Source organism: Galeopterus variegatus, unplaced genomic scaffold, assembly GCF_000696425.1.
Source record: "Galeopterus variegatus unplaced genomic scaffold, G_variegatus-3.0.2 Scaffold1149, whole genome shotgun sequence".
NCBI classification, from domain to species: Eukaryota; Metazoa; Chordata; class Mammalia; order Dermoptera; family Cynocephalidae; genus Galeopterus; species Galeopterus variegatus.
In genome coordinates, this window is record NW_007727260.1 from 95,612 (window position 1) to 110,602 (window position 14,991).

The 14,991-nt window shown below is 40.3% G+C and overlaps 1 protein-coding gene across 1 annotated transcript in view; it reads right to left on the minus strand.

Annotated features, from left to right (window-relative positions):
* The window catches only part of NEO1 (neogenin 1), a 170,299-nt gene that overhangs the window by 39,615 nt on the left and 115,693 nt on the right, over window positions 1-14,991 (minus strand). Inside the window, exons 11-14 of the mRNA XM_008575170.1 lie at window positions 14,485-14,623; window positions 11,274-11,323; window positions 10,075-10,222; window positions 6,815-6,925 (exon numbers count right to left, since the gene is read on the minus strand). Coding sequence (XP_008573392.1) covers window positions 6,815-6,925; window positions 10,075-10,222; window positions 11,274-11,323; window positions 14,485-14,623 — 448 coding nt within the window. The remainder of the gene's footprint in view (window positions 1-6,814; window positions 6,926-10,074; window positions 10,223-11,273; window positions 11,324-14,484; window positions 14,624-14,991) is intronic.

Consider the following 14,991-nt stretch of genomic DNA (forward strand, 5'->3'; position numbering starts at 1 on the left):
GGCGCTCCTGCAGAGGGTTCGGAACCCATATGGAGAACGGTCCGCTCTCTGGTTGAGCGCGGTGCGGGCGCAACACTGAGGGTTGCGATCCCGTTGCTGGTCGAGGTGTGGGCGCGACACCGAGGGTTGCAATCCCGTTACCGGTCACGAAAAAAGACAAAAAGGAAAAACAAACAAACAAACAAACAAACAAAAAAACCCCAAGTATTTCAAAGGAAGATCTATAATAATAATAATACAATTTGGAAAAGTTATTATACCTACCAAAATCAATTATTCTGTATTATAAAATATTAATATTTCTCAAATTCTTTTGCTTTTCAAATCAACTGAGGTATAATTAGTATACAATAAAATGTACCCATTGAAATGTACATTTTGTTCAGTTTTGACAAATGTATATACCTAGGTAATCAACACTAAAATCAAGATGTAGGACATTTCCAACACTCCAGGTAGTGTAAGAGAGTTTCCCTGTGCTCCTGTCAGCTCCTGCCACCCCTGGCTCCAGGTAACCACTGATGTTGCTTCGTCATTATAGATAAGTTCTATTTTGTAATTTATGAAAATGTAATAACACAGTATGTACACTCTTGTGTTTGACCTCTTTTGCTCAGCATAATGTCTGTGACACTCGTTTCTGTTGTGTGTATTGACAGCCTATTTCTTTTAATTGCAGAGTGGTACTCTATTACATGGATATAGCACTATTTACCACTTACCTGTTGATGAAAATTTAATTGTAAATAAAGCTACTATGACATATTTGTGTACAAATCTTTATGGAGACATGCGTTTTTATTTCTCTTGATTAAATATCTGAGGGGGATTACTGGGTTGTATGGTTAACTTTATAAGAAACGTCCAAATTGTTTTCCAAAGTAGTTGTACCATCAGACGTTCCTAGCAGCAAGGATGAGGAGGTCCAGTTCTGCATCCTTGTTGATATGTGGTATTGTCAGTTTATTAAATTTTAGCAGTTCTAGTGGGTGTGTCGTAGTATTCCACTGTTGTTTTAATTTGCATTTCTCTGATAATTAGCGGTGCTAAGCATCTTTTCATGTGCTTATTGTCCACTCATACCTCTTTTTTGGTGTAGTGTCTGTCCAAATCTTCCACCCACCTTTTATTGTGTCATCTTACCACTGAGGTGTAAAAGTTTTATATATTCTGGATGCAAACTCAGATATTTGAATGACGGGTATTCTCTCCAAGTCTGTGGCTCACCTTTTCATTTTATTGGTGTTTTTCAAAAAGTAGAAGTTTTAAATTTTGATGAAGTTCAATTTATCAATTTTAAAATTTTCTGATCTGTGCTTTCTTTTACCCTAAGAGGTCCTTGCCTATCCCAAGATCATGAAGATTTTTCCTTATCTTTTCTTCTACAAGTGTTATAGTTGTGGCTCTTGCATTTAGGTCTGTTTTTACATATGGTGTAAAATAAGGTAAAGGTTCTTTTTCTTTCTCACATGGATATCCAATTATTCCCACACCTTTTGTTAAAAAAAAAAAAAATGTTCTCCCCACTGAACTATCTTAGTACCTTTGTCAAAAATCATTTAGTGATACACATATGAATCCCTTTCTGGACTCTGCAGTTCCACTGATCTATTAACATCTACCTTTACACCAATACCACAAAGTCTCAATTACTATAGCTTTATAAGAAGTCATGAAATTAGGTAGTGTAGGTCCTCTAGCTTTTTAAAAAAATTTTTGTCTATTCTAGTTCTTTTGCTTTTCATATAAACTTAGCATCAGCCTATCAATTTCCACAAGAAAAGCCTACTGGGATTTTACTTGTTATTGCACTGGAAAGAACTGTCACATCTTAATAATAGGGTGGCTTCCCATCATGGTATCTCCATTTAAGTCTTTTTAAATTTCTCTCAGAAATGATTTTCTAGTTTTTAGTGCACAGACCTTGCACATATTTTGCAAGCCTATTCCTAACTACTTCATATTTTTTGATCCTGCTGTAAGTGGCATTATTTTAATTCCAATGTCCAATTCCATGTCCTGCCTACATTGCAAAGGATTTTCATCCCAGTAGTTTCATAAAGGAAACAGTAGGAGGCTGCTTACTGTTAGTATATGGAAATACAACTGTTTCTGTATACTGACTTTGTATCTTGTGACCTTGCTAAACTCACTAATAGTTTTAGTAGCCCTTTTGTATACTCCTCATAATTTTCTACCTCAGTAACAGTATGCACATATAGTGCCCAGATAATGGTTCTAAATATCATTTTTCATAAAAGAAACCAGGGTCCTTTGGAGAAATGGCTGATGCCAAGGCTGAGGCTAGAAAAATACCAGATAAGCCCAGAACATCTTACTACTGTGTCAAAAGGGAAGAAAGTTCTCAAAGAAAGATGGGAGATGTCAAATGGACACAGGAACCAGTTATAAAGAGAAGCCCACTTGCCACTTCTCTCTCTATGGAGGCAAAAGAAAGTTCTTCCTTATTACAGAATGCTAATAAACTTAGGAGAAATATGGAATTGGAAAGTCACAGTTGGGAAAACACCATAGTAATAACTGTTAATTAGAGATGCTGACTTCTGGTCAAGATGGTGCAATAGACAGTCCCCAGCGACTCTCTCTCCCACAAATCAACTAATTTACAACTATTAAAAAGCAACAACAGCCAAGCTGGAGCCACTAGAACTCAGGAGAAGAGAAGGAGAGACCTATGGAGTGCATGAAGGCCAAAGAAGCCACAATGAGAGAAAGAAAAAACCTCTCCAACCATTTCAAGCCCTGGCTGCTTCTAGGCTGGAGCTGCTGAGCACACAGAGCAGGAGCAGGAGCCAGCAAAAGCCAGAGCTATACCCTTCTGATGAAGTTGCATGGAGGCAGCAGGGGAGAAGAGGGCCTTGGTGGCCCCCAAGCCAGCAAGACCTCTAATAGGGTTCCTGTGGACCCACATAGGAGCAAGGAGCTAAAACAACTGAAAAAAGGAGCCACTCAGAGGCTGGTGAGTCATTGCAAATATAGCCCATCCCATGGGAAGTGTTTGCAGCACGGGTGGTAGGGGATATGGGCCCACCAGGAGAACACTGGGACACAGCAAGGACAGCTGATCTGCTCCGCAATCAGCATAGGGTCACTCAGAGGAGACTGGTCAGAAATATAGAATTACATTGGGTACAGTTTGATGAAAAGACCCAGGCCCAGACCAGTGTTTCTACACAACCCAGGTGCATTGGATTTCACTAAACCCAGAAGTCCTATAAAGTCAACCATTAAAACTTGAGCTGCATGGGCTGGCCCGGTGGCGCACTGCTACAGTGTGCCGCTTGAGAGTGTGGCGGCGCTCCCGCCGAGGGTTCGGATCCCACATACAGACTGGTTCCCGCTCACTGGCTGAGCGAGGGGCGGGGGCAGCACCGAGGGTTGCGATCCTGTTGCTGGTCCCGGTCTGGTACGGGCGCGACACTGAGGGTTGCGGTCCGTTGCCGGACATGAAAAAAGACAAAAAGGAAAAAAAAAAAACAAAAAACTTGAGCTGCATAAAAAGCCTTCCCCAGGGAATCAACAGCAAAGCAGCAATTTAGCTTAACCACAGAGCTCAAGTACTGGTCCCCACAGGAAGTTACCCCACTTTAGAAGTAAGCAAAGGACAACAAATTAGTTCCGGTGGAGAGTTTAAGTGGTGGGAACAGCAAATAATACAACACAGAACTGAAAAAAAAAACAGTACCCACAACCAGAGACAAAGTTTGATATTAACTAGAAAAAGTCTCATTTCACCAAAGAACACCTATAACACCTAGAAGGACTGGAAGTCCCCTGGGCTACCAAGCCAGAAAGGGGGGACAACCAGGCACACCACCAGCACCACAGGGCCTGCCTGAGGTCCTGAGGCATGGATCTGGGGACTGGACCCCCTCCAACAACCAGGCACACCACTGTTGCCACCACCAACTAGGTAAGGAGCATGCCCAAAACATCACATCCATGTGGGTGGCCCACCACAGCCACCACAATAACCACAGCTGCTGCGAAAGCTGCTAAACACCACAACCACCATGCAGATGGTTTGCCAGCCATTGGAGGGTACTGACACAAGGAAAGTCACCAGCAGGGACCAAAGAAAAGAAGAGGATGTCTCTCTCCACAAAGCTCATTCCAGACTGACAGAAGAAGTATCTGCTCTATGATAATATTGGGGGACCTGAACACACCTTTCAGCATTGGACAGATCATCTAAGCAACAAATCAACAGAGTAACCACTACTCTTTCAGAAGGAGAGAAGAAATCTAGGGTAATTAGACGGGGCAGGGGGAAGGAAGAGGGGGATAGGAAAAGATTGGACAAGGGATATAAAGAATAAGTACGATTTATAACAATATATATGTTGATCAAATCAATATTACTAGCATATGTCAACACTGAACCCCCAAAATATATATAATCAATTATGATTCAATAAAAATTAAAAAAGGAAGGAAGGAAGGAAGGAAGGAAGGAAGGAAGGAAGGAAGGAAGGAAGGAAAAGAAACACTCCCAGATAACATTTGGTAAGGACGTGGGAAGGGCATGATCTTCAAAGTGGTGACCCTGAGACTGACTTCTGATCAAGATGGCAGAACAGACGGTCCTCGGTGTCACTCTTTCCCACAATCAACCAATTTACCACTATTAAAAAGCAATGAACTGCCAAGCTGGATTGCTAGAGCTCAGGGGAAGAGGAACAGAGACCTATGGAACTCATGAAGGCAGAAGTAACAATGAGAGAAAAAAAGGATGTTTTAAGCCCTGGCCATTTCAAGGCTGGCCCTGGTGAGCACACGGAGCAAGAGCTGGCAAAAGCTGCAGGTGCGCCCTTTGTATGAAGTTGCAAGACCACTAACAGGATCCCATGGACCCACACAGGAACAAGGGGCCACAGACAACTGAACAAAAGAGCCACTCAGAGGCTGGTGAGTCACTGCAAGGGACCAGCACATGGCCCATCCCATGGGAAGTTTTTGGAGCATGGGCAGTGGGGGAGACAGGCCCACTGAGGGAACACTGGGGCATAGCATGGACAGCTGATCTGCCCTCCACACACAGGCACACTCAATGGAGACTGGTCAGGAATACAGAACTGCAGGGGGTGCAGTTTGCTGAAAAGACACAGGCCCTGACCAGAATATCCACACAACCCAGGTGTAACGGACCTTATAAGACCTGGAAGTGCTAACAAGGTAAACCATTAAAACCTGAGCTGCACAAAAAGCCTTCCCCAGAGAATCAGCAGCAAAGCAGCAATTAGCTCAACCACAAGGCTCAAATGCTAGTTCTCACAGAAGTTCCCCCATTTTATAGGTAAAGGACAAAAAATTAGTTACAGTGCAGAGTTTAAGTGGTGGGAACAGTAAATAATCCAACACAGAACTGAAAGAAAAACAAAAAATCCACAGATTGGAGACAAAATTCTGATATTAACCAGTAAAAGTATAACACCATCAAAGAACACCCCAAAAATCTAGAAGGACCAGAAGCCTCCATGGGGGGAAGGCTGAGGGCCTCAGCCACACCCCGCTGACGTCCACATCCAGCCCAGTGACGACCACCAGGCCCCTGCTGGAAGCGCCCCAGCCCCTGAGCCAGGGCAGTGGGGGGGTGAGGGCCTTAGCCATTACCCCCTGAAGTCCACATCTAGCCAAGCAACAACCGAGCTGCTGCTGGAAGCCCCCTGGGCTCCCCTGCTGGAATGACAGGGGTGGCAAGGGCCTCAACAACACCCCCTCTTCCTCCCACTGTATCCTCCTCCTCCTTTCCCGCTCCCCCTCCTCCCAACTGCTCTGCAACCACACCTTAGAATGTAAAATAATAATAATAAATTAATTAATTTTTTTTTTAAAAAGAGATGCTAAAACTAGTGAGTGAAAATTTGAAGAGAAAGAGGATATTTAAAAACACTCAAGGTACTTCTCCTCCACAAGGTACTTACTAATTACGAAGGAAAAAACAATAACTTGATAGTGGGGAAATGTGGCAGATACATTTTAACCAACAGATTACAGTTCATATCATTAGCAGTAGGCTATCATGTGCCTCTTAATCTGAGACACTGATAAGAAACCAACACTTCCACGCTATTCCTTTCAAAAATGCATAACCTGAATGTAACAAGGAAATATCAGACAAGTCTAAATTGAGGGGCATTTTACAAAATATAAATGGCCTGAATGTTTCAAAAATGTCAGTCATGAAAGTCAAGGAAAAACTGAATTCAATTGGTGGGAGAGTAAGAGGCTTAAAATAGTGGCAGTTTACAGTATTCTTCACACACTTTATTTCAAGGTATAAGTTACTATATTAATTTAAAAATTAGTTAACTGAGACTTAGAATAAGAACCCAGGTCTTCTGTCTCCCAAGTCCAGCACCTGTCACTGATAATGGTACTATCTACACACACCCATATCAAGTTACTCACTGAATAAACAGGTGAGAAAATGGGCAAGATATCTAGGACTAGGGGAAAAGGCAAACTGTCACTGAAATAAAGGCACAATTTATGTGGCTCAACCTTAAATTTTAGATCACCCATCCACTTAATGGCCTTGGTTAAAAACCTGACTAACAGCATCTGTACATTTTCACTTGTTCTGGTTCTGCTCAAAGGGACAGTTCTCTAAAAGCCACTGCAAGAAATCCATTCCAGGAGCTTTGCTGCATTCAAGGAATGACAGCAGCACAATTCACTCAAGTTGAGAGAGTTAAGCCATAAACACCGGAAGTCTGTGGCTTCCCAGTTTGATTCATTTGACTACAAGCAGTACCTATTATGTACTAATCTTGCCAATTGTTGTTCTTACCATCTAAGTCACTTTCAAAAGTTTCAGCAGACAGCCAGTCAGTTGCTGGGCCTGTACCATTGATCGTTAGAGCAGCCACTCGGAAATTATATTCAGTCCCCCGATCAAGACCTAAGACCCAAATGACAAAAAAAGACAAGCTGAAATAAAAGCTTCAGAAAAACAAGATTAATAATCTCTCATTAAAGCAAATATCTCATCCACCAACTCAGTACATAGCTTGATAAAGTTTCAGTTAAAGTTAATTCAGAACAAGCAAAACATAAATACGGAAGAGTAGCTCCCATTTCTAAACTAAAGGCTAAAGCCCATACAATCCAAGAGGAAAACAGAAATGACTAATGCTCCCAGGAGATTACAGATTTTATTTAAGAGTTTCAAGGGACCTTAGAGATCATTTAATGCAATCCCTTCAATTTGTTACAAATAAAGCTAAAGCCAAAAGAGGCTAAGGATAATAAAAGAATTATAACAAAGGAACAAAGTCAGTTGGTCTCAAAAGACACTAAAACCCAGAAAAGAATTTAAAGATGTAACTATTAGGTTACTTCTGTTCTCTGAGCTACCCCATAACCACAGCAGAAAAATTCTAAACACCAAATATGGCCTAGAAATCTATTTCTCAACAACCAATTGCCCATACATATATATAGTAAGTGAAAGAGGAAAACAACCCAAACCTTTCTATTATGCAACTTTTTTATTTACTACCAGCTAACACAGTACATGATTTACCAATGTATCAAAGGCAAGAGAATTCACATATAAAGGTCTACCCTACAAAGCAGGGAGAGTTAATATTGTCAGTTATTCAGATATTCATACAGACATTTTTTTTTTTTTCTTCCTTTTTGTCTTTTTTTTTCGTGACCGGTAACGGGATCGCAACCCTTGGTGTCGCGCCCACACCGCGCTCAACCAGTGAGTGGACTGGTCTCTACATGGGACCCGAACCCTCGGCGGGAGCGCCGCCCTCTACCGAGTGCGCCACCGGGCCGGCCCATGCAGACATTTTTAGAGCACTTAAATACCAGATACTATGGTAGGTCTTGCAAGGTTTATGAAAATTATCCTAACTCTCCATATCCAAATATTGGGATCTTTGGTGAGCAGCCTAGTACAGAAACTCCAACCAAAGAGATAGATATTAAGAATGTGAATAACTTGGTCAGGACACAATACAAGCCCTGGCTCAGTTAACCAATTCTGTCCCATGGTGTAGGAGGAGAGATGGTAGCTTCTATTCTTCCCAGGCCCATCCTGAATCTGTTTGCCCACAAGAAAGCAAGGAGCAAGACCAAAGGAGGAGCAGAATGGCTGGGCCCAAGTCAGTTTCCATCCCAGTCTCGTCTCTGCACACACTGAACCAGAAAGCGCCGGAGTGGGCTGCACACATGTTTGTAACTGTAAACAGACAACAAACCTGGACTACTAGCAAACGTGGCTCAACTAAGATTCCTGAAAGAATCCAACCAATCAGATTATCATTCCCTGCCCTTTGGGGGGAGTTAGAACACACGAGAGGGAACAAGCAAGAGAGAGGTATGTGTAAAGAGGCTAAGAGTTCTTTTCCTTCTAAGTAGACTACAAGTTTACATACTAAAACTCAGGCACACGATACGTAGTATAAAGATATGGCAAAATATGTTAAGTGCAATAACAGCAATTTCTTCTGGCTAAAACTTAATCATATAATTTACTGTTCAGCTCAGGATCTCGATAGTATCTCCAATTCTTGTAGTTCTCTCCTACCTACTCTGCTTTTGGGTTTCCTAGCAAAAATCATCTGAGACAGAGCTTTTGTCCTGAGATTAAATTTGCCCTGCTGAGGCAGAGCAAAATAGGGACATGCCCCAGGGAAGCTGCTCATAAATATTCAGTCTGGACTGGCCAGCACAGACACATTAGGCAGAACAGGAAGGGCAGAGGATGGCCATCAGGAGCAGGGACCTAGGACAGAATGGGAGAAGGCTGGGGGTTCATGCGTTGCTCTCTGACAGAGATGCCTGAGCACTTCTATGGCGCCCACCTTTGCTTGGTAATAGAGCCTTATTATGTTCGGTTTTTCTGTCCCTCTCTTCTTTCCTTTTGCTGGTCCTATGAAAGATTTTTCTTTCATGGACCAAGAACCTGGATCTGCTGCCCAGTAACACTGCTACTGCACTGTTAGAGCTACAGAAAATTCACCCCTGCTGGGTGTAAATGTAAATATACTCAAATTCATCTGTTTGTTTGCAAAACACAGATGGGCTCTGTTGAGTGACAAACCAAAGCCATTGCAGCTGAGGCAGTATACTGACCAGCACAGCACATGTGAGTTTACTCCTAGGACAGAGGTAAGTGCTGAAGCTGAAGCACACGTAGCTTAGGGGGACAGAGTCTAGGCACTGCTAAACAATAAAGGAGTGGGCAGGATGAGTTCTGCTCATACCACAGTCAACTCTACAGCCATATTAAGCATCTATGAAAATCCCTATAGAATAAGTATAGTTTAGGGACATCTGTCTTTACTCTTCGTAAGCATAGTCCCAACATCTACAGGGCAAAATGCACTTAATCTGTCTCCCAAGCTCCCCCTGCAAAGGAACCTTACACTTGCTCAGCCAACTCTACCTCCTCTACTTAAGGAAGAAAGAGATCAATACTCTGTGGTCTATAGGATGAACCTGTATTAGATATGTATTTGGGTCCATTTTTACCAAGTATGCCACTTGTTCTATCGTACGTAAAGGGAAAACTATACAAAAGGAGCTATTCCTGATAGAATTTTCTAAAATTTTATAGTGTCCACAGTAGCAAGCATGATTACTGCATTGCTGCAGCTATTCACAAATACTGTTTCAAGGTGAGACATACACGAGTGGTGTCTGTGTTATAAAAGTCATTTTGTAGACCTGTTATCAACTAAATTGAGTGGAGTAATTTCTTTGCTTATATAGCTTTGTTTCACCTTATTTCAGATTACCAGAAAGCAATATATACATTCAAAAAAGAAAATGTGGAGAACACAGAAAAACGCAAGGAAGGAAATAAAAATCAAATACTACTTCACCACTCAGAGATGGCAAAACCATTAATATAATAGTGTTTTCCATTAATTTGTATCAAGTCAGATGTAGACTGAACTATTAAAATTTTTTTGAACCATTTAAAATTTGTTTGTATAAGTCAACAGCACATAACAGTCATTAGACTAGCATAATTCAATGACTGAGAAAGACACCATTTCCTAGCTTTTCTCTATGTGCAAAGCAGTTTACCTTCAATCAGCTGAGATAGCTGTGTCCCGGTTACCAAGATCTCAGTGACATCACTCTTTCGGGAGGCCTTTCGATAGCGAATCTTGTAGCCAGTAATCTGCCCATTTTGTGTAGCTGGAGGAGGTGGCTGCCAGTGAATCATAATACTCTGGGAAAAACAAGATTATAGGGAAAAGGAATAAATATATCAAAAGCTTGGTCCTAACTGTTTTATGTATTATTACCCTGATCTCACTGTGTAAAGAGAAGAAAAACAGGCAGCAGGATGCTCAGAGATTACAAAGTTAATAATAATCATTCAAAAATATTTTTAATTTTAAAACCCTCAGTGATCAAATGGGAAGATTATATATTTGAGCAGTACACTCTGGACCCTTGATCTCCTGGGTACTTTGCCAGAATGAAGATGTTGGGCAGAAGTTTCAGAAAAGGTTTCAGAAGGAACATATAAGAAGGTCAGAGGCACACGTATAAGGAAGTAAACTACTGTTAGGTATAAAGATTCTTTCCCATATCCAGTGTGCAACAGCTGAAATTAAACAATTTCTATCTAAAACTCTTCCAAAAGGGGATCATTAATTAACAGCTAGCTGTTTCTTAAAGAAGAAAAGGAGTCCTATAGTATTTCTTGAAAGAGTTGAATATATCAGTTGTCTATGTAGCTCAGAAGGAGCTCTGGGCCTCTGAGAGACACACGTGGTCCTAAGTGTACAGTGAACTTGACAAGGAGGGTGAGTTTGAGCAGATACAACCAATCTGACAGATGACTGCCTTTGACTCACATTAGGCTCATCTCACAGTACTAAGGGACCATGATTCATAAACTTATTTCTTTCTGCTATACCACCAAGGTTCTAGAGGTTAAGATCTGGAATGTCATGATTTACATAAAAATAGTAATTTATTTAGAGTTTTGGCATCAGAGAAAGGAAGTAAAGTTAAACAGAATTAATGTGTTTATTTCTAAGCTCAGCTTTACTGGCAAGCATTGTAATATCTATGTCGTCTTATTTGTCTGCTTGATTATGATTGTTTTCAGTTCAAATTTATATGGTTTAGTATTTTTAAAAGCAAATAGTTATTACAATATTGGCTTTCATTTATTTTGATGCTTTCCCGCAGAATCTCCCTCCCTATAAACCCCTCTGAGGCTCAAAAGTATACCAGTAAAAATGAACAGTGGCATTATAAAGTTTTACCTTTGAATTTCTCACTTCTAAGGACAGATTCTGGGGAGCAGCACTTGGAACTAGACAGGAAAAACAAATAAATTTTTTTTTAATCACCCACACATCACCCATCACGTGATAGTTCTTGGCTGGACTTTACACAAATGCACATCTCAAACCTGATCAGGCAATCAGGTCTAAATCCAGCTGCGAATGCCTTCATGTTGACAGTACTATGTGGAAGAGGTATGGTCATGTTTGATTCATTTTTTGTAACAAGACACTTTCATATGGGACCTTAGTCAGGTAGAACCTTTGGGAAATCAGATATTCATTTCAAGAATGTACAGTGACTCTGAACTCTTCTAGACTCTAAACTCTTCTAGACCTTAGATATATTCTGAACCTTAAATGTATTCTTTTGAACATTCTTGGCAACAACATGTCTGGGGGAAGAGCCACATGTTTTCTGGAAGCAAGTCTAATGAATATAACAAGTTACTGAACTGGGTAATGACATTATGGATCAAAATGAGTTGTACATAAATCAGTGAGCTTGGCTTTCTTGTGGGATTCCTAAACTGGTTTTGAAGGCAGTTCCCAAGTATAGCAAAGAGATTTTTAAGCAACGCGAGCTTCAGTAAAGTGAACCATCTGGCTTTCTAAGGCAACTCAGTGAGCTTGGCTTTCTTGTGGGATTCCTAAACTGGTTTTGAAGGCAGTTCCCAAGTATAGCGAAGAGATTTTTAAGCAACGCGAGCTTCAGTAAAGTGAACCATCTGGCTTTCTAAGGCAACTCTGTATCAGGAAACACTCACTCAGACGTGAGGAGTTTGGAACTGTTGGTTAAACAAACAGTTGCATAACTTTAGTTTCTCACATAGTAGAACATAATACAGTGGTACCTCAAAGTTTACGGCCCACACACCCTCCAGCATCCCCCTGTGTAGTGATGATAGCAAGCAAAGAAAACTTAAGTAGACCTTAATGAGGTATACTTCTCTCCATTCATAAAACGCTATCTCTAGCCCTTCTCTTCTAATCCACCCATGGAAACTTCTCTCTTCTCTTTGCTAACATTTGGTGAACCCGGTATGACTAAGTACCCACTGTACTAAAGCTTCTGGGAAGAACAGAATGTGTCTTGCTCATTGTTCTAACTTGCGCCTCACAAAGTGCCTCAGGCCTCATCCCAGAGATTCAGGTGCAGAGGGTCTGGAGTAGAACCTAAGCACCTGTGTTTTGAAAAAAGCACATGAATGATTCCAATTATCTCCATATTAAGAACTGACTTAGTTGCAGAGACACGCAACACAGTTGTCACTGCTGTATTCATCATCATCCTCCTAGCTAAGATTTGCTCCACGCTCACTACATGGCAGTTACTTAATCCTTACAACATCTCACAAAGGAGTGTCTATCATTATTTTAATTTTATAGATAAGAAAGCTATAGATGAGGTTCAGAGCAGTTAACCTGCCCAAAGTATTTGTTTCAGCTGGCATAAGAACCAAGCTCTGCCTTAGTCCAAAGTGCTGCCCTTACCAACATGCTAAGACATTCAGTTCCCATAGGTACTGTGATCAATAGGCCAACCCACTTAGTGAAGTTAAAATTTGGCTCATGTGTAGATTTAAAAGCCTACATTAAGCATTTTTCCCTCAACTTTTCTCCCAAATTTTGACCAACTGGCTTTGCAGCTGCCTAGCTAAATTATAGTTTATGTTTGTTTCTTTTTCCTAACTTTTTACCCTGAAAAATGTCAAGGCCACAGAAAAGAAGAGCAAGAATAGTACAATGAACACTATATATGCTTTTCCTAGATTCACCAATTACTAATATTCTATATAATCTGTTTTAATTCTCTCACTATATATGCATACATACACAGATTTACCTATCTACATGGTAATTTGAATTATCTGAGAGATGGCTGTAGCCATCATGATACTTCATTCCTGAACACTTCAGTATGCATCACCATGAATCTTCTAAGAACAAGGACATTCTCCAACAAAACGTCAATGCAATCATCACATTCAGAAAATTTAACCTTAACACAAACATATTATTTAATATACCTAATAACATATCTAACATTTAATATTGCCTAATACTATATGTACTTATCTAACATTAAAAAAGATAGTGTCCTTTATAGCTGTTTTTATCTCCAGATCCAGGATACAAAGATCATATGTGTTTTATTTTATTATATGTATCTCTACTCTTCTTTAATATAGATTCTAGAACGATTCCACAACCTTTTTTTTTTTTTTTTTTTTTTTTCTTTCCTAAGACTAACATATTTTAAGAATCCAGGTCAGGTTTAAAAATTAAAAAAAAAAAATTTACTGTCAATTTGTGTATGTCTGGTTGTTTCATCATGATCAGATTTAAGTTAAATATTTTTGGCAAGGACACAACAGATGTGAGATTGTGTCCTTCTCCATTCATCACATCAGGAGGCACATGATGTCAGTCTGTTCCTTTACTGGTGATGTTAAGTTTGACCATTTGCTTAAGGGTGTTAAACTAAAATTTCTAAAGCATACATGTTTATATACTTAAGGGCCACATATACACACCTTTTTTAAAAAACACATTTTTATAAAACACTGGATTTAGCTGAGTTTCATACTCTTACTAAGAGCAATGAACTCTGATGTCTGGTGTTCTATTTTTAAAATATATTTTTTAAAATGCCGGTCTTGACCTAGTTAATCTATTTGGCAAGCTGTCGTTTGAAAAACTCTACTCTTTGTCATAAGTATATAACTTAGTTTAGAAATTCAATCACAGGTGAGAAACGAAACTGTCAAAAAATACTGAGAAATTAAAAAGACCAATTTGTCATGCAAATATGACTGCTAAACAGAGCAAAGCTAGACTTCCAACAGCCGTGGAATGGTCAGTGTTATGAACAAGCAATAGTATTTACTTCCACAAAAGCCTCTGCTAAAAATACAAACACTGAATCTTTCAGGACCAGGCACTACACATTCTATGCTTTCTCACTGAATCTTTACAGTAACCCAATGAAGTTGGTATTATCTACATTTTACATGTAAGGAAACATGCTCAGAAACGTTAAGTGACTTGACCAAAGTCACACTACTAGAAAGGGGCAGAACTGAGATTTGAAAATCTTCTTGACATCAAAGCATATAATCTTACTACTATACCTGGTGCACTAGGGGCACTGTGCATAGTATTTTATACCAAAGGAAGAAAGACGCACCATCTGACAATGTTCGAACAGCAACATCTTGTGTGGAGACTCCAGGACCATGTTTATTGTAGGCCACCACTCGGAAACTATAATCTGTATATTTTTTCAATCCATTAATGGTGTAGGAGTGACTTGAAACATCAACATCCTTGAATAAAATAAAACATTGTATATGTATACAACTCAAGTCAAAAGAAATGCTCCAAATAATTAACTATACGAATTCCATATTCTATATTATACAGTTTTTTATCCCTTTTACTGAATGTTATTTAACAGTGAAAGCAAATTAATCATAAACAGTGACAATTTACTTAGAAATACTGCTTGATGTTTAATGACCCTTACTGGTAAAAACTACAGAATAAACCTTGGTACAAAGAAACAGAATCTGTCAACTTTTCATTCCCTATACATCTCCCCCCCCCCCCCCCCCCCCCCCCCCCCCCCCCCCCCCCCCCCCCCCCCCCCCCCCCCCCCCCCCCCCCCCCCCCCCCCCCCCCCCCCCCCCCCCCC